General features: G+C 36.7%; 3 protein-coding genes across 6 annotated transcripts; all 3 read left to right on the plus strand.

Moving 5' to 3' along the window:
* Positions 1-3991: 3991 nt before the first annotated feature.
* On the plus strand, positions 3992-8938 carry LOC121968047 (rust resistance kinase Lr10-like). The gene is made up of 5 exons (XM_042518569.1): positions 3992-4269; positions 4380-4955; positions 7339-7361; positions 7461-7958; positions 8039-8938. The coding sequence occupies exons 1-5, from the start codon at positions 4025-4027 to the stop codon at positions 8425-8427; spliced, it is 1731 nt and encodes a 576-aa protein (XP_042374503.1). The 5' UTR covers positions 3992-4024; the 3' UTR covers positions 8428-8938.
* A 4554-nt stretch (positions 8939-13492) lies between these two features.
* LOC122055707 (putative receptor-like protein kinase At4g00960) lies at positions 13493-16274 on the plus strand. The gene is made up of 5 exons (XM_042617260.1): positions 13493-13922; positions 14216-14426; positions 14844-15081; positions 15165-15315; positions 15778-16274. Exons 1-5 carry the CDS (start codon positions 13716-13718, stop codon positions 16159-16161), a joined length of 1191 nt encoding a protein of 396 aa, XP_042473194.1. The 5' UTR covers positions 13493-13715; the 3' UTR covers positions 16162-16274.
* Positions 16275-17098: 824 nt separating this feature from the next.
* LOC122055709 (G patch domain-containing protein 8-like) lies at positions 17099-19679 on the plus strand. Of its 4 annotated transcripts, none has more exons than XM_042617266.1 (3): positions 17099-17246; positions 18156-18227; positions 18706-19679. In XM_042617266.1, the coding sequence occupies exon 3, from the start codon at positions 18768-18770 to the stop codon at positions 19572-19574; it is 807 nt and encodes a 268-aa protein (XP_042473200.1). In that variant the 5' UTR covers positions 17099-17246; positions 18156-18227; positions 18706-18767; the 3' UTR covers positions 19575-19679. The 4 variants fall into 4 exon arrangements, with proteins under 4 accessions (XP_042473200.1, XP_042473201.1, XP_042473202.1 ...); XM_042617267.1 differs by having other exon boundaries at positions 18740-19679; XM_042617268.1 differs by lacking the exon at positions 17099-17246 and adding an exon at positions 17282-17362.
* The last annotated feature ends 537 nt before the right edge of the window (positions 19680-20216 follow it).

A 20216-nucleotide genomic window follows, 5' to 3' on the forward strand; every position in this document is an offset into this window, starting at 1 on the left:
TATTACTAGTTACGTCTTTCACTCAATTTCCTATGCTGCTAAGTTCCTGCACACTTAGACATAGGGGATAAACTACAACAGGACCTAGCTTTACTTAGTTGATCACATCAACATTACCTTGGGGTACTTATAGGAAAGACATGAAAAAGATCATTCATTTGGGGGAAGGATTGCTAGGGATACAATCAAAGTCTCATGTTGGAAAGACATGGAAAATATCATGGGTTGAAAGGATGATGATATTTCCATTGGTATGAGGTCTTTTTGAGTATAACCTAAAAATAAAAACCATGATGGCTTAAGACTAAAGTAGACAATATCATACCATTGTGGAAATATGTATATTCCTTTGGGCACAACAAATGATATTGTAGTAGCTATTGGTAACTGTTACAATCAAGGGCGGATCCATGAATTTAAGTTTGGAGGGGGTCACATACTAAGTAATGAAAATAATTATTATATGTTGTATTCGAAGGTCGTGCAACCAAGACAGTGGGAGAGGAGGCGGAAATAATTATTATCGCTCCGTTTTGTAACATAAGAAATGTTAGTGCCTAGCCAGGGAAGGGGTCCCCGACATTGGCCTTCCGATTCTCAAGTCAGTCACTGGAAAACTGGAAGAAAGTGGAGCAACAATAAGGACAGGCATGAATAGTGAATAATGCGTACCTCCACCAGTACATGCATCCCCCTCTATATAGCGCCTTAGTGGACGACGTGCACGTGCCTCAAGGCGCAGGCATGCTTTCCTAACCATCCTATGAAAGGACCTGTCAGAAAAGTGTCTATAATACCATACCTTAATAGGACATGCAAATCCCTGATGCGACAATAGAAGTTTTCGTCGTACGATCCGCCTATTGATCATGCCTCGTTGTTAGTGGCATTATCTCCCAAAGAGATATAAAAGGGGTTCCACTATTTGGCCGAGCGGGGAAGCCGCTCGGCAAGAGATCCTCATCCTATCGACATCAGCGGATCTTCTCCAAAATCCCTTGGCTCAGTTGATTGTTTCCACCCGGCCGGACCAGCGCTCTAGTCTCCTTAGCATTCCTCCACTTCATGATAAGCATCTGATGTTCTGGCCATAGTGCTCTTGGTTGTCCTAGCTTGTATCAGCATATCTAATTCCTCCTTTGTCAACATTATCGTCGTACGTTGTCCAACATCCTTCATCTCCACGTCTCGGATGCAGGATACGTTCCTACAGACGACGCCAATATGATCCTATTCGAAAATCGTAAAGAAAGCTAGTTGAGGATGTGGCTTCTGGGTTGACTGCGCATAGACCTCGCTCCACTCTACAACACAAAAAATGTTAGTGCTAATCTAGAGAAGGGGTCCCCGGCGTTGGCCCTCCGACGCTCAAGTCAGTCACAAAAAAATGGAAGAAAGCAGAGCAACAGTCAGCACAGGCGTGAATAGTGAATAGCGCGTACCTCCTCCAATACATGGACCCCCTTTATATAACGCCCTAGTGGGCAACGTGCACGCGTCTCAAGGTGAGGGCACGCTTCCCTAACCATCCTATGAAATGACCTGTCAGAAAAGTGTCTCTGACACAATACCTTAATAGAGCATGTAAATTTCTGATGCGACAGTAGAAGCTTCTGTCGTATGATCCACCTGTTGACCATGTCTCGTTGTCAACGACATGATCTCCCAAAGAGATATAAAAGGGGTTCCACTGTTTGGTCGAGCGAGTGAGCCGCTCAACCGAGAATCTCTGTCCTGTCGACATTAGCCGATCTTCTCCATAATCCCTTGACTCGGTTGATTGTTTCTACTCGATCGGACCAGCGCTCTGGTCGCCTTAGCGTTCCTCCACTTCGTGATGAACATCTGATGTTCTGGCCGTAGTGCTCTTCGCTGTCCGAGCATTCCCCTCGGACAAGCCACTTGTCAATTAGACACTTCATGCCCGATAGGCAACTACAATAGACCTCCGCTCAGCCACCTTTGTTGAGTCTATTAGTTCTCTGACGTTGATCGTCTTAACTTTAAACTCCTACGTTATCTAATATTCCGCACTTGACTTGCATTTGGTGGGCCCCTTTATTACCGTATCATTTGGTATAGTTATATTTCTTATATAATATTCTATTAATTAAATATAAAAATGACATTAGTGATTTCTTTTTGATAATTTACCAAATAACATAGGTGATCCCTATTTTTACTATTCCTTTTCGAGTTTCATTATGCAAGTCTAGCTTATCTTTACATTATTATCAACTCGACTTGCTTTTGCAAATGAGAAGTTTTTTATAGTCAAGGCCAAATCCCTGAATAAGCTGAGCTGAGTTGAGTCGAGCTGAGATTTAAGGTATTCAAATTTATTTAATAAGGTAACTAAGTCAAGTCGAGCTTAAAATGATCTAAGCTTTTAAAATAATTGTTTAAGCTTAGCTTAGTTTCTATTTATGAGCTTGAGCTTATTTGAAGTTTAATTTGAGTTTGATTTGTTGAGATATTTTAAGCTCTCAATTCGAGCTTGGCTTGAGCTTAGTTCATCTAGATGTTAGCGAACTCTCAATTCAAGCTTGTTTGATTATTTGAAACTTTTAGTTGTTGATTGGTTATTGAGCTTGATAATTTAAATTTATTTATTTATTTTATTATTTATTTAGTATATTAGAAAAATTTTATTAATGAATATGGTCGGTGAATATTGTTTATCAACGTTGTTCACGAATATTGCTGACGAACGTTAACGAGCTGAACACATATGTGTTTAAGCTTGTTTGTTTAGCTTAATGAGCTGATTAAACTTATTAATTTAATTAATTTTATATATATTAAATGAACATAAATAAATTCTTATCAAATCGAATGTCAAACTTATTTACAATCATTTAATTTAATTTATTTACGACCCTAGCCAAATCAACCAGTAGGTCAATTGAATCGGTGAAACTCTCTTAAACTAACTAAATTTGATTATCTAATCTAATAAACTGAAGCAGTCAACTCAATAACCTGCCAAAGTAGTAATTTTTTTAAAAAAAAAATTCTCAAAAACCATGATAAAAGTTTCGGTAAAGTAGAGAAAAATCTCCAATCATAACTTGAATTTTACATGCAATCCCCACTCATGAAAAACTTTGTTTCCACTCCCTGCATGCAAAGTTTTATTTGTTTCAACTCTCTCATGCAAATATTGTGACCTAATTGTCCCTTCAATTTTTTAGATACAAAAGGTCCAAAAATAAGTATAATACCTCTTAAATTCAACACTTTACATTAGAATCGAGTATATTTTCTATTAAATTGAGCATATTTTTTTTCCTATTTTAATATAATTTCTCCTGAATTCAGCACCATGTAAAAAGAAAATCTAGTATATTTTCTATCCAATTAAATATCATTTAAAGAAAATCTAATATATATTCTATCCAATTGAGTATTATTTAAAGAAAATCTAGTATATTCGAGTATATTTTCTATTAAAATTGCCCTTCATATTTTTTAGGTATAAAATAGTCTAAAAATGAATATAATTTCTATTAAATTCAGCATTTTAAACTAGAATCGAGTATATTTTCTATTAAATTGAGTACGACATTTTTCCTATTTAATATAATTCCTCCTAAATTCAGTACCATTCGGAAAAAATCTAGTATATTTTTCATCCAATTGAGTACCATTTAAAGAAAATCTAGTATATTTTTCATCCAATTGAGTACTATTTAAAGAAAATCTAGTATATTTTCCATCCAATTGAGGTGGAAAAAGAATTGTACTCAATTTGATAAAAAAATATACTAAATTCTAATTTAATGTACTGAATTTAAAAGTATTTATACTCATTTTTAGATTTTTTATACTTAAAATATCAAGAGTAATTAGGTAAGTATATTAGATTAGGGAATAAAAATAAAATTATTTTCAATGGAGACTGCATGCAAAGTTGTGTTTGTGAATGGGAACTACATAGTTAGTCAAAACGACTATTGATTAAGTTGATCGCTGGTCGTCGTCTGCCAAAGTCATTCTTCACTCGGTTCATGCATTCGAAACTATGACGATGAACGCCGTCGTCGCCTTCTTGTTTTTCTTCTTCCGCTTCACGCAGGAATCCACCTCACAGGGGACCGCCGACTCCTTCTACTACGACGCCTGCGCGCCGTCCATGTGCGGCAACGTCACCGTCACCTTCCCCTTCGCTTCCTTCTCCTCCGAGGCCTTCTGTGGCCTCCCCGGCTTCGTCATCAACTGCAACCCCTCCTCCATCGCCACCATCACCCTCTCCGGCCGCCACTACCGGTAAATTTATTCGCTTATCAAAATCTCATCTTTATAGTTGAGGAACACTTTAATCTGATTCCCTATCGTAATTGATGAATCAAAATCAAATTTTGATTCGAATTCGACAGGGTGAACGCGATCTATAATTACAGGGAGGGCGAGTTGTTGCTCACCGTGTCGGACCTCGAACTCGCCGGCCAAATCCGGTCCAACTCCTGCACTGCGGCCGCCGGTGGCGGCGGCGGAGGCTTGCGAGAACACTTCCTCCCGCAATCCAGCTTTGCCGCATTCCGGCCCTTTGATGGGTACTTCTACCTCAACTTCACCTGGTGCGATCGCGGCCAATTTCCCCCCAATTCTGTCAATCTCCTCGCCGACTGCCCCGGGAGGAACAACGCCAGCAACAGCCTCTTCTTGCTGCCGCCGGAAGTGCCTCTGAACAACGACAGCGAGCTTCCGGCGGGGTGCGATCACGCGACGTTGCCGGTGCTGCAGCTCAACCTGCAGGGCAAGGACGTCACCCACCGGGACGATCTCTCCGCCGTGATAGATCAAGGTTTCGGGCTGGTGTCAGCGGAGTGGGACAAGAACTTCGCGGCGTGTAGCAGCTGCCAGGCGGAGGGAGGGCGGTGCGGGTATAACCAGATCTCCGGCGAGCCGCGCTGCTTCTGCCGGGAAACCTGTGGTCGCAAAGTCAACAACAAGTAAGACTCCCAATCTCCCATCCTTCATCTTTGCTAACCATTCAACGCCTGAGAAAATTAAATATTTAATTTGACCCAAAAAATTAATAATTAATTATTGTGGAAATTCTACGAACGTGTTAGAAATGAATAGCTATAGTTTTTGGATGGATCTGTCGAATGCAATTATTCTTCAAGTTAGTTCTCATGTTAGGCTCAGGGCCTTGTATAAGTTAACTCGAATCAAGCTTATTTAGGGCAATTGAGTCAATTTAAGCTCAAGCCGTTAAAATAATTATTCAAGCTTTACCGGGTGGGGGTAGAATTAAATGCATACGAGTACAATGCTAACACAATTTTTTTTTTACTTGGTTCACATTCTTTCCTTTGCTATTAGTTTAAGGTTGTGATCGTTAATCGCTTCTGATGGATAAAACACTAAAAATTTGAAATTACACAAATTCGAATATGGGAAAGAAATACAAATAATACTAATACGGATACCAAAATGAAGTAGAGATTTGATCGTTGTTGTCAAAGCAGTACTTCAGCGTTGTAACAAAATTTTAGAGTAGCGCGAATATCGGTTGAGTGTAGAAAAGTATTGTATTAAGCTTTTGGTCATAAGCTGCTTTTATAGTATATTCGGGGTACCTCGAATGACCCAGGGCGCCTCAAATAGTTCTTATATGATCCGCTTCATTCGCGTTATCCTCTTGATAAGAATTCTGATCTAGGGCGCCTTGGATGTTCTAAGGCACTTGAAATCTTTCGGCTCCCAGAAACTCCTTCAGGTGTCTGGAACTTCGTCCAAGTCATTTCCTTCGGTTGCCTGCATCACAGAGTTACCACACAAGCATAATATCAAAGCAGACATAAACTAATTTGACAGTCTCAGGACTGTCTGGTCCTAACTTTCATATTTCCAGTGAAATCCTTGGTCGATTGGATCGATATCTACTGCTCCCTTCAAGGAAATGAAACCTCACATATTCCTCTCAATTGAGTTTAGTTGACTTCGTCAAACATCTAGTCATCCAGACCTATTTGGATTTCTTGCTCGGCATCCAATCCTCTGACCCCTAGAACTTCCTCTCAATGTTCGATCCTCTAGACCCATCGACCTGCTAGACATTCGGTCCTCCAAACTCATTTAGACATTCCATCCAGTGTACTTGATATGCTAAGACTTCTTGCCTAGTCCCACTAACTAGGACTTCCTTGTCCAATCACTAGCCAGGACTTTCTTGCCTAGTATTAACTAGGACTTTTGTCTTGCCTAGCATCCACTAGGATATTTGTCTTACCTAGTATCCAGTCAACTTGACCTACTATCACTTTATGGTTAAGCTACTTGCACACTTAGTCAACCTTTATTAAATCACAATGAAACTTATCTTTGAAGTTTTGCTAACATCAAAACCTAGGTTCAACTATCTAATGCTTCCTGCATCAATATGAGTTTGATTCATTTAGATGTTATCGAGCTCTCAATTCAAATTTGTTTGATTGTTTGAAACTTTTACATTTTAAGCTTGTTTGATTAGTTATTGAGCTTAATAATATAAATTTATTTATTTATTTAAAAAATTATTTATTTATTTAGCAAGTTGATATGAGTTTTATTAATAAACATAATTCACGAATGTTGTTCACGAATATTGTTCACAAACGTTGTTCACTAATGTCGTTCATGAACATGCTCACTAACGTTGTTTATGAACGTTGTATTCAAACTTGTTCATTTAGTTAAACAAATTATTCAAACTTATTCATTTAATTAATCTTATGTATATTGAACGAATATAAATAAGCTCTTACTAAGTCGAATATCAAATTTATTCAAGAACATTATTATTACAACTGTTACACTAGGTAGTTTCTATAAAATTTTTAAAGTGATTTTAACCCAGTTAAAATAATTTTAATAGAGTTTAAACAATTTTATTCAAGTTGATAAAAAAATATATAATTACTCTATAATTATTTCTACAACAATGCTAAAAGTAAAGATATTCCTGAGATAAAAAAAACTATAATAGGTCGCCTATTTAATGTTTTTTTACAAAAGGGTTGCTCATTTGACAATTGTTTAAATGTAGGGCACCCTTTTGATTTTTTTGTCCAAATTTTTTCTTAACCATCCTAAACCCTAAACACCAAACTCCTTCACCTTCATTTACAACCCTAATTAAAACCCTAAAAATATTTTAAAAAACCCCCAAAATATTAAGAACCACAACCTCCTCTATTTCGGCACCAATTCTCCATCGATCTATTGCAACATACAAGGTGGTTTGGTCTTGTTAGTGTAAATCCATCAAAGTCATTGCTATAATAAAATTCCATGCATGTTCCAAGTTTGATAATAAATTTTATATATTTGTTTTTAATTTTCTTGCAGGTTTTCATGGAAGATCATTGTAGGTAATTAATTAATCAATTGTCTCTACAACAACTTTGTAAGTGTCTATTTCTTCTTGCACTCTTTTCATTTCGTTTACCTTGTTTCTCCTTACAATGCAGCCATTGTTACCCCAACAACAATACTTTTCGTAGCCGGGCTGATTGCATTTGCCAAGTTTAGGTCATCGATCCTTTGCATACTTGCCAAGCCTTCGAGCGACAATTCGAACATCAAGGAGTTCATTAGCACCTACAAGTCAACACTAACGACGGAGTACTCGTACCCTGACTTGAGAAGAATCATAAGAGGTAGCAAGGAGAAGCTCGGAGAAGGAGGATACGGTAACGTGTACAAGGGGAAGCTACAAAACGGGCTCCCGGTGGCTGTCAAAATCTTGGAGAAGTCTAAAGATGATGGTCAAGATTTTATAAACGAAGTGGCCACCATCGGACAAATTCACCATGTGAATGTCATTCGCCTTCTAGGGTTTTGTTGCGATGGCCCGCATCGAGCTCTTGTATACGAGTTCATGGACAAGGGATCACTAGCCAAGTTGATATCAAATGAGGAGATGAGACATGTAGTTGGTGCCCAACGGCTACTTGATATTGCTCTTGGTACGATGCAATTCAAATTCAAATACATATATATTATTTTAATGGATATAGTTTATCTTTTTCTTTTCAATATTTTACAGGTATTGCTAGAGGTCTTGAGTATCTTCACAATGGCTGTGAGAGGAGAATTTTGCATTTGGATATCAAACCGCACAACGTGTTGCTCGATAACAACTTGCAACCCAAGATATCGGACTTTGGATTGGCAAAGCTTCAATCAAGAAAGGAGAGCGTGGTGACATTGACCGGTGCCCGCGGCACCATTGGCTACATAGCCCCCGAAGTGTTCATGAGGAGCCTCGGAGGCGTCTCTCACAAATCAGATGTTTACAGTTTCGGAATGCTGCTTCTCAAAATGGCCTCAGGTAAGGAGAGCACCGAGTCGACGAACATGCAAGAAGTTGGATCCGCAGCGACAAGTACTTCCCCGATCGGATTTACGATCAGCTGCACGAATGGCAAGTGTTAGACTCGGGGCATGTGGAGGCAGAGGAGAATCGAATTTTGAGAAAGTTGTGATGGTGGGGCTGTGGTGCATTCAGGCCAATCCAGTAAGTCGGCCGTCAATCAGCCGCGCTATCGAGATGCTGAGTGGGGAAGCTGAGTGGGTCGAGATGCCTCCGAAACCGCTGCTGTTCTCGTTTCCGGATCAACAACAAAGTGGCCATGGATCCCAAACTTCCTACTTCTCAATTGAGTGCTCATCTTTGTAGCCTGTTTAAGCAACATTGTTCGAAGAGCAAGATATCGAAATCTATCGACATGCTGAGACAAGAAGGAACCGCTGAGACGATTTGAAAGACAGTTCAGCTATAAAATCACTTGCTTCACCTGGTGGATTTGGGGAGTGGACTTGAGCTAAGCTTATGAATTGTGCGGTTTGTTCAGTCCCACAACTTCTTGCACATATGGATCCACTTTCAAAGTGCATTACATCATGATTTGATGTGTTAAAATTCATATATGAATTCACTTTACAATTTATGTGCTAATAATTTTTTAAAAATATAATTTAGGTGTTCAAATTTCATTTGGACGATCTTCTGATTCCTCTACAATGTAAATTTAGAGTCTCCGTACTATGGTACGGTAGTAGGATATTTAGATTATCATCTAGAGATTCGTAATTCGATTCTTAGGTATGATATATTTGTAAGAATTTTTCCTTCAAATAGGGGGTGTAACTAAAAGATGCTGGGTTTTTGAGTTGACCATCATATGCAATTCTCGATTTATTCTGATGGCCGGTGGGAAACTTATGTGGGGTCGAGTCAGTCACCCCAGGAATAGTCAATAAGGCGAACTAGGATTATCATTCCCCCCCCCCCCCCCAAGGCTATGGTACCGTTGTAGGACATCCAGATTGTCACCAAGACACCCGTGGTTCGATCTCCAGCTATGACATATTTGTAGGAATTTTTCCTCTGCCGGGGGTACAACCAAATAATGTTGGACTTCTGGGTTGGCCGCTGTGTGTGCTTTCCGATTTATCTTGGTGGCGAGTAGGAAACTTTTGTAGGGCTGAACTAGTTACCCTAAGGATATTCAATGAGACTAACTGTGATTATCATTTTTACTAAATAAATTTAGAGTATAATTTATGTATATTAATAAATGGATCCATAAGTAAGATATTATTGGTACTAGAAATTTTAATTTTAATTTTCTATGACTGTGAGGTATTTTGTATTGGATCATTTTAGAGGTCTCGTGTAAGCGCTATCGAGTTTGAATCTTGCTGTTGCTTTTATATTTCGCGATTTAGGGCTCTCAATCGATTAGACATGCTCCCAATTGATTGTCGTGTCAGATCCTTACGATCCCAATCATCCAAAGCTCGCAACCTACGCAACGGTCATACCCTAATCAATTGATCAATCGATTTGGGAGGATTGAATCGATCGACTGATCGATTCATAGCACCTCTATACATTTGATGGAAAAGCCCTGGATCGATTGACCGATCGATTCAGGCTTCCTCGCATTCTTGAGAGAATTCCAGCCTCAATCCATCGGCTGATTAATTGGCGTTGCCCAATGGATCGGTTGATCGATTGGGAACCTCTCTGTGCTCACGAGAAAGTCTCCCCAATCGATCGGCTGATCGATTGACCTGCTTTCACTCGTAGCATACTCACAATCGATCGCCTGATCGATTGAGCTTTGGTTCAATCGATCACAATCGATCGCCTGATCGATTGAGCTTTGGTTCAATCGATCACCTGATCGATTGACCAATCCTAACTTGCCTAACTCAAGTCTAGAGTTCCCAAACCGAATATCCAGTCAACCTTGACCTGTTGGAACTCCTCATTGTCTAGCATCCGGTCAACCTTGACCTGCTGGGACTTCTTCACTAAGTGTCTGGTCAATCCCTTGACCCACTTGGACTTTTCTGCTTGTGCCAAGTATCCGGTCAATCATTTGACCTACTTGGACTTTCAATTACCAAATGTCCGCTCATCCTTGATCCACATGGATTTCCATTGCCTGGATTCACTAACCAGGACTTTCATATTGTCTAGCTTCATTCATTAGGGCTTTCACCTGGTTTCACTCATCAGGATTTCCATCTGCCCAACTTCACTCACTAGGTCTTTCACCTGGCTTCACTCACCAAGATTTTCATCTGTCTAACTTCACTCACTAGGTCTTTCACCTAGCTTCACTCACTAGGATTTTCATCTGCTTGACTTCACTCATCAGGACTTTCAACATCAAGTGTCCGGTCAACATTATCCACTTGGATTTTTCTCTTCTGCCAACATTCCCGTTAGACTTATCCTTACCTAACTTTTAGTTAGGACTTTCTCAGTTAAGTATCCGGTCAATCTTGACTTACTTCACTCTTCTTCTTATCAACCTGTTCAAACATTGACCAGAGGAGAATTGGTCCAATAATCTCCTTAAATGGATGATTACACCTATAATCTTTATATATTATCAAACATCGAAACTCAAATATGAAAATTCAAATTTGAGTCAATTTAAGTTTAGTTAATTTAGTAAAACTTGATGTAAGAAATATTGCACCAATATTTTGATTTCCAGTTCTATCCCATTCGCTCTGCTTTTGTAAAAACATTAATCAATAAAAATTTATAGTAGAAAAATTAAAGAGTATTTTTATATAAAAAATATTAAAATAATATTTTATTCATAATTTTATTTATTTCACCTTAGTCCTTAGATATGTCGATGATCATTCTAATTTCGAGTTTGATTATCCGTGCAACTCTAGCTAATCTTTACGTTATTATCATTCAACTCGATTTGAAGTTTTGTTCGTCATTCTATTCAATAGAGTATATATATATTTTTAATATTATTTAAAACTTAGCGTTTAGAATTTAAGATTTAATATTGAGAGGGTATGAGTTGAGTTATAATATTAAAGTTAAATAAATTTTAAAAATTTTTAAAAAAATTATACATATATTTATAAGGTGGGCATCATAAAATAAATAAAATATCGAGAGTATATAGAGAGAGGGAAATACTATGCTACATACTTATAATTGAGCATGCTGTGAGTATTTAGTGTTAATTTTTTAAAATATTTTTTTTAGCATTTAAAATTTAGGATTTAGAATATAATATTTAGACTAAAGAAAATAATTTTTTTTTTAAAAAAAATAGTGCTCATGGGATAAAATGGATGTGCATCATATTACCCCTCATATATATATATATATATATACAAGAATATTACCTTATTTATCTGATGATGTTTACTTTGCACTAAGTATTTTTTGTTTTCTTTATTTTTTGAAGTTTAGAATTTAGAATTTAAAATTTATTGGATAGGTCAATTGAATCCGTCAAACTCTATTAAAGTAATTAAATTTGATCAACTAGTCAAATAAGTTGAAATAAGTTGAAGCAGAAGTGAAATTCTTGGAAAAGAATTATGAAATCAAATAAATTTGGTATAGTTATATTTCTTATATAATATTCTATTAATTAAATATAAAAATGGCATTGGTGATTTTTTTTTTTGACAATTTACCAAATAATATAGGTATTTGTATATTTTTCCTAATCATATATATAATTTTAAAAATGTCGAAACAATATATTCTTTCTTTATTTTATTAGTCTCTCTTTTTTACTGTTCCTTTTCAACAATAACATTGTAATGTTGATTTCCGAAGATTGTGCAGACTTTTGAAAATCAACGTCATATTGCTGGTTTCTAAAAATTAATAAAATAAAAAATCTTTAAATTTAGTGTTGTGTTATTAATTTTTAAAAATGAATAACTATATATATGCTATTTATATTACTATTTTTAAAAACTATCAATATCATTATTATTAACTTAAATTTTTAAAAGTTATAACCATATAATATATGAAATCGAAACTCATTCAAGAAATATTCGATTCAATATATTGTGCTTCTTATAGTTAAATCTGAATTAAAATTTATCACCTTTTTAAAAAAATTTGTAGTTATAGTAGCTATATGTTATAATATAGATGTTGAATAAATTTTAAAAAATTATAATTTTTAATTCAGATTTAATCATGATCATACAATATATCAAATCAAAAATCTCTTAATATTATTTGAAACTTTTTTGAGGTGAATAAAAAAAGTGAAAGAAGTAAAAGGAAGATAAATACAAGTAAAAAAGAAAGATAAAAACTAAATTGTTGGGATTTTTTAAAAATCACATATGTGATCGTGTAAAATATATAATCATCTATGTTGTTCGGTAAATCGTTAAAAAGAATTCAACAATTTTATTTTTTTTTTCAAAAACAATGGTAAAATTTTCATGGTTAGTCAAATCACTAAAGAAATTATTGGTTAAATTTATTTATAATTAATTTTTTTTTAAATTGACATGATGTATCTAAATGTGATAATCTTAAAGTGATCTATTTAGGTCATTTGACTCCATAAATATTTATCATTGATCATCAGGATTAATTTAGAAAGCGCATGTGAAAACTCTTCTTGACCGCCAATCTTCTTAGATTTGTTATCCATCGAAAAAGAAATCTTCTACAATATACTAGTGTAGTTGAATTTCAAATTTTAGACGTCCAATTTAGTGTAGTTGAATTCAGTTGCAATAATTGGATCCGGTCCAGAGGATCAGTCTCCTAAGGGCATATGTAGTCGGAGGTTTATAGCATATAATTTATAGTATAAATTTGTCAATATAAACCTCTCCCCCACTATATAGGTAGGGTTTATAATTTTTTTTTATAAACCTGTATCAAAATCTTAGGACCAAATTTATAAAAAAAAAATAGTGAAGAGAGAATAGAGAGAAGATTTTAAAAGAAGTGGAATTTTTAAAAGAAAAAAGTTTTATGATAATAAAGAATGATTTTTAAAAGAAATAATATTTTTAATTTTTGATGGGACAATAATATAACAACATAAACATCTTTAAAAAATTTATGATTACATATGTCCTAATATTAGAGGGCCATAATTGGATATTTTTAAGTTTATTTATTTATTTATTTATGCGTATGTCCACGTAGTTCTCCCTCCATATTCCACAATGAAACAAGTGCCTGCAGGAGTCCGCGGGCGAGTTGAAGACCGAAGAAGTTTCCCCAGCGAGACTTGGTAGCGAAGGCGAAGTTACCCACGGCTGATGCATACGGAAAACCTCGAACGCGTACCTTCTTCCCGTCTTTCTTGGTCAAGATGGAGCTTTACTTTTCTCTAACATCCACTGACGCAGCGGTATATAAGGCCTGAGCTCCAAGAAAGTCGTCCGAGGTTGCAGAAATGAAGGTCGAGATGTGCGGATGCTGGAGGAGGTGGAGAGGAAGGAAGGAGGAGGACGAAGGTGGCGCCTGCGGCGGCGATGCGGAGCGTAAGAAGCCATCGTCTTCGTGGAACTTGTTCATCAACCTCAAGGAATTGGAGGCGGCGACTGGCCACTTTTCCGAAGCTAATCTTCTCGGCCAGGGCGGCTTCGGTCCTGTCTACAAGGTATTCTTTAATCGATCAGATATGCGTTCTTACGCACATCTTGCTCCCTATTTCTTAAAAAAAAAAAAAAAAATCATGCTTTCAGATCGGCTCAAGGAGTTGCAAATTGACCTAGGGTTGACTGTTCATTGACAAGCTCAAATTAGGGTTCTTGCGTTTTATGGCATAATTTGTTCGACGAGCACAAATTAGGGATCTTTCTACATTTCAACTGTTCTCTTTATTATCAAATAGGGAAACAAAGATTAGATCACCTTTTGCCTGAAAGATGGATGGTTGGCCAATTGATACAGGGGGTGTTGGAGAATGGGCAGGAGATAGCAGTGAAAAAACTGTCTTTGACCTCTCGGCAGGGGGTGAGTGAGTTCACCAACGAGGTGAAGCTACTGCTCAAAGTTCAACATCGCAACCTCGTGTCGCTGCTCGGTTGCTGCATCGACTCGGATCAGAAGATGCTTGTCTACCCCTACTTCCCTAACCGAAGCCTTGATCACTTCCTATTCGGTTTGCATCTTGCTCCTCTTTATACTTGCCATTGAATCTTGTTCATTTAACAATATGCAATATAAGATTAAAAAAAACACATTTGAAATAACTAATTATTGATAAAGAATGATTTGGTGGTATCTATTCTTCATAAAACAGATGATTTAGTGTTTTTAAAGAGTAGAGGGAATAAAGTGTATAAGGGAGTGATGACTGCTAACTTTCAATAGAGTATAAACTATTATATAAAAATCAACTGTAAGAACAGCAGATGCAGAAATTTTATTTTAATATTTTTCTTCAACAATATTCACCTTACTGATCAAGTAAGATTATTGTCTGGTTAAGCCTTCATGCATTCTTTTAAGAGGAAAATAGAATACAAAACTGGCCATACCGATCTCAACATGTCTTAGTATTCCTTGGTTTCACTAGATATGCATCGTCCAGCATCGCTTGATTGGCCACGGAGATTCGAGATCATTGTGGGAGTGGGAAAGGGACTCCTCTATCTCCACGAAGAATCTCCGGTGAAGATCATCCACAGGGACATAAAGGCAAGTAACATTTTGCTTGATGACCAGTTAAACCCAAAGATAGCCGACTTTGGCATGGCCAGACTCTTCCAAGGGGATGACACACATATTAACACATTTAAAATTGCTGGCACCTAGTAAGAGCCTCCGAGGATGCCTCTGTTTATACAACCTTTTAAATCTTTGTGATTCTGATGTAACAAGGCTTAGTGATTTGCAGTGGCTATATGGCTCCAGAGTATGCAATGAATGGCTATTTGTCCACCAAGGCTGATGTTTTTAGTTTCGGAGTATTGATGTTGGAGATTCTGAGTGGCAGAAAAAATCTTGACAAGAAATTGGGAGAAGAAAAGCACGACCTACTGGGCTATGTAAGTGATTCTTTGTGTCATATACTTTTCTCACACTCCAGTTTAGTTCCCATTGCAAGTTGTTTTGATAGTTGCCCTAGATTTAGACGAGTTGGTAATGTTCATGATGACTACTATCTTCGAATTTAGTTATTCCGGTGTGGTCACCAAAATCGGTTTGCCTGGTTAACAACACAAAAGAGCTACTTGGATGTTAGTCACCCATTGAATTCATGTTCCTTACTCCACTAGGATATCAAGAGCAATTATGCTATCCAGTTTATTCCTTCAAAAAGAATGGATTAGTCCTGTATACTTCACATAGATAAATGTACTTCCATGAACTTGTGAGTGACAAATTTACTTTCGATTAATTTTCCATCGATATTGAATAATTCTTGCTTGCAAACACAAAGTGTTGTTGTGGACAGACTGTAGCCTGTAGGTAAATTAAGCTCTTTCCGTTGTTCTGATTCTTGACAGACATGGAAGCTTTTTGAGAAAGGCGACTCATTGGAGATTATGGATCCCACCATTTCCTCAGTTCCTTCATGGAACAGTGATGAAGCTGCCCTTTGCATCCAAATAGCATTGCTGTGCTGCCAAGCGATTGTCGCCGATCGACCGGACATGTACACTGTCCATCTCATGCTATCCGGTGATTCTTTTTCACTACCAAGGCCAGGCCGGCCAGGAACTCGTGGGAGGATCGGGCATTGGACTTCCACACCTTCATCCATGCTCACAAATACAAAAACAAATTCTACTTACTCAGGTTCCGATGCTACCAAAACTGCATTTTACAGTGCAAATGAAGAGTACTCTCGCAACTCTATATCTGTATCTTTTACCTCAGAGGGTCGATGAAAGGAAGATTATAATACATGTTCCCAGGTATTGTGCGTTTATTGAATAAATAATTTTAAATTTTGATTAATGTAATTTCAAAACAAAGAAAGGAAAAGAAGATTGAGTCACCATTTCATGAGCATCTGTTGTTGGAGAAAATGAAACAGCACATCAGGCTTCAAAGGTGAAGTTACATAGCTAAGATTTTGGAATGAATGAAATGTGAGTGCACTTAAAAGAAGCTATCTGATTAATTTGGAGAAAATTACAAGTATTGTAATTTATATCTTTTTCAATTTTAATCCTGTTATGAATTAATTTATGTTCTTAGTCCTATAACTTGTAATATTTTTTAATTTCAGTTTTTTTTTCTTCCAAAATTGAAGTTTTTCAACGGAAAATGTCTAGTTTGTGGTTGGAATATAAAAAGGACATGAGTCATAAAAAATCAAAATCTCCAAATTCAATTTACAATTCATCATTTTCCGTTGAAAAATTTCAATTTTAGAGGAAAAATGATTGAAATTGAAAAATATTACAAGTTACATGATTAAAAATATAAATTGACTTATAATAGGATTAAAATTGAAAAAAAATGTAAGTTACAAGATTAAAAACATAATTTTCTCGATTAATTTATCTAATAAGAATTTTTCACATCTCAATAAAACGATTTAGATAAATTTAAGTAATTTTAATCAGATTGAGAAAAAGAGTTTTATATAAAACATTTTATATTTAATGTTTTTTGATGGAATGATTTTTTTTTAAAAAAAATTTAAACAACAACAATAATAATAATAATAATAAAGAAACAGCTTATAAGAAATAATCCGAGTAAATGGAAAATGCTAACTTATTAAAAATGACAAAAATAAATAAAAATGTTTTTTTTTGAATTTTAATAAATTAAAAAAAAATTATAGGTATAAAAAAATATACGATTCCGTCGGCGTCTTCCGTTCCGTATTAAAATATTTTGAACGCACGCGTGATCCAGTAGAAAGGGGACAGCAGACTGCGTGAAGAGGGGAGGAAGTCGCGAGGTCGTTCGGATTCTCCTTCTCACCGCGCCTCCTCCGTTGCCGTGTCCCTGGACCTAGGTAAGATCCCTCTTCTCGTCTTTCTTATGTGTTATTTGTTTGTTTTTCCGATCTATTCTCTGCAATCTCGAGATCCTCTTTCTGGCTTCCGCCGCTATGTTTTTAGGGTTTCATCGGTGAGGAGCCCGTGCGCTACTTGATCGTATCAGTTTTCACTCGGGCATATGATCTTCTCGCTCGATCTGTTGATTGTAGCGAGATGATAGGTGTTTTAGGTTCTAGGGCTGCCTCAGATCTGGGTTCTTTTTTTATTCTTGAATTAGGAATTTTGTTCTAGGTTTAGATTCAATCTGCCTGTTTTTCCTATTATGTTTTTACTCTGTGTTGAGTTTGTGTACTTCCGGGAATGCGTAATTAAGATATGGTCATAGGAGATACTAGCATCGGTGTCTTGATTGATTCTTCTTGCTTTATATTGTATTCTCCTATTCCATTGATACTGGATGAAGACCTCTTTTTGGTAACTTACTTTAGTATTGTAGGTTACAAGTGTTGATTAGAATACAACTGTTCTTATGCAAAGACCCTGATATCTTAGAATGTATGCTTTGATATGTTACTGCAAAGGTACTCTATATGTGACTCTAGGAAGTTATCATAACTAACTGTCAAATCTCAGATATCAGCATTAAAAGTTAGCTAGTTGGCTATTGCAATATATAATGGCCCCTTGTTGCTCAGAAATTCTCTGATCTATAAGAGTATTGGATGCAATTCTGCTCTATATTTGACTCTGGAAGTTCTTTCAAATTTTCATTTGCAGATACATGAAAGCTCTTTCCTTTAAATACACTTGCAGATTTTCTAGATTTTGTTACATTTACATGCCTTTTCTTCAGCCATTTAGTTTGCACTTGATAGTGTTAAAAGTCTACAGGCTCTAAGCATTGTTTTGCATCTGTGTGGCAGAGATTCCTGTTGATCTGTTCCAAGAAGTGAATTGGCTGTTTGTTCAAGTGTGCCTTCTCACATCCGCATAAGGTAAAAATTTGACCCTATGTTTCTTAGTGTAATTTTCTTTCTAATGAATCTTTTAGTATTCATTATTCAATACTCTCAAACACATACATATCTATCTGATTCTTTGCTATTTTTCCAAAAGTTAGCTTATAGATGAAGAAAAATTTACAGAATTTACTGTTTCCAATGCTGGGCATTTACTCCAGGAGTCTGTTATTTTGCCAACTATAATCTTAGGGCAGTTGTCAAAAAGTCATTATGGTGGCTATAGATAAAAATTGATGTAGTATCTGCCTGAAATTGCAATATTAGCAATATGATTGTCTAGAAATGTTTTCTCACTTATACATGATGTATAACATAGATGGTAGGAAAATTGAGCACTATACGGTAGTTACATTTTAGAAATACTAAGATTATGCTTTATGATGCACCGAATCCCTAGTGTTTTGACTCGTGAAATACTAGAAGAGTTAACATGATTTTTCTCTTTTGTGAGATGCACTTCCTTGCATCATTTCACATATATGCAGGTGTCAAGTTGTTCTGGTATACTATCAAATGGACTGCAAGAAGTTCTTGCAATTCGTTGAAGAGAAGAAGAAGAGAATTCTGGATAAGAAAGAGGCCCCCTTGAAATGGGAGCAGAAACTTGAAGCTGCTGCTAAGGCGAAGGCTGATGCAGAAGCAAGAGAGTCGAAATTAAAGGCTTCAACAAAGCACAAAAGAAGATCCTACTCTGAATCAGACAGTGACAATGATTCTGACAGCAGTTATTCTGATAGGAAGCGTAGAAAAAGGAGAGTTCAAAAGAAACACAGGAAACATGGCGGCAAGCCTGACTCAGAAGATGTTGGTAGAAGGAAACACAGATCCAACAAAAGGAGCTCGAGCTCCAGTGATGAAGATAGCAGTGAGGATGATTCACACAGGAAGAGGCGCACTCACAGGAAGAAGCATAGTAGATCGCCCACAGTGGACTCCAACAGCTCAAGCAGTGAAGGTGATGAAAAGAGATCTAACAGGAAAAGTCATTCTAAGCGCCACAAACACCATCATCTGTCAGGTGATGAGGATTCTAGTTCAGACGCTGAAATAAGGAAACAAAGCTCCAGCCACAGGCGACAGCACAGGCCAAGCTCAGAAGTATTGTCTAATTATGATGCTAACAAACACAATAATTCTTCCCTGAACAAATTGTCAGATGGAGAGCCTGAGACCGGGAAGCCATGGGATACCAAGAAGTCTCAGCATAAGCATGGGCACCACCATCACCACCATCATAAACACAACAAACATGGTCATGATCATAATCATGATCCAGTGGAGGCATATATGGTTACTGGGACAAAGGAGCTTGCAAGTTAGATTGTTAAGCATTGATGAAACATCCTGCTGAACTTGACTGTGCATGACAGCATTTATATAAACTATTCTCATGCTAAATTACTAATTGCTTGAATTATTGGATTATTTATGGCCTTCGATTGTTTAGCATATAGTGAATGATTCCCTCTCATTTGTGTTTTTTCTGCCCCCTTTTAGATGAACACCACACCCCTGACGCTGATTACAGTGGCAATGCACACTGAAACCCTTAATGCAAGTACGCGATCCCTATTGCTGATTACAGTGGCGATGCACACTGAACCACTAATGCAACTATTTGATACTAACTGCTGATTACAACGCCTCCTTTTCAAACTTCTAATTACGTTAGGGCACCATAGTGAAGATCAAAGGAAGTTTGGAGCATAAAGGTATTTTAACCGATCAAGATGCCATAGAAACGCCAAAAGTCACTCAAAAAGAAGTGGATTGGCGGTTGAATGTAGCAAGATCAGTAGGGTCACTCGATCTAAGCAGGCCAACATGACAGGACAGATGTTAAAGGGGCGGACTGAGGACCGTGCCAAGCAAACTGAATGCACATATTTGTAAAATTCAAGAACAAATAAAACATGATTCGTGCAGTTTAGGAAAGAAAAGCCAGTGCTTATCGATCATAAC

Source organism: Zingiber officinale, chromosome 3B, assembly GCF_018446385.1.
Source record: "Zingiber officinale cultivar Zhangliang chromosome 3B, Zo_v1.1, whole genome shotgun sequence".
NCBI lineage: Eukaryota > Viridiplantae > Streptophyta > Magnoliopsida > Zingiberales > Zingiberaceae > Zingiber > Zingiber officinale.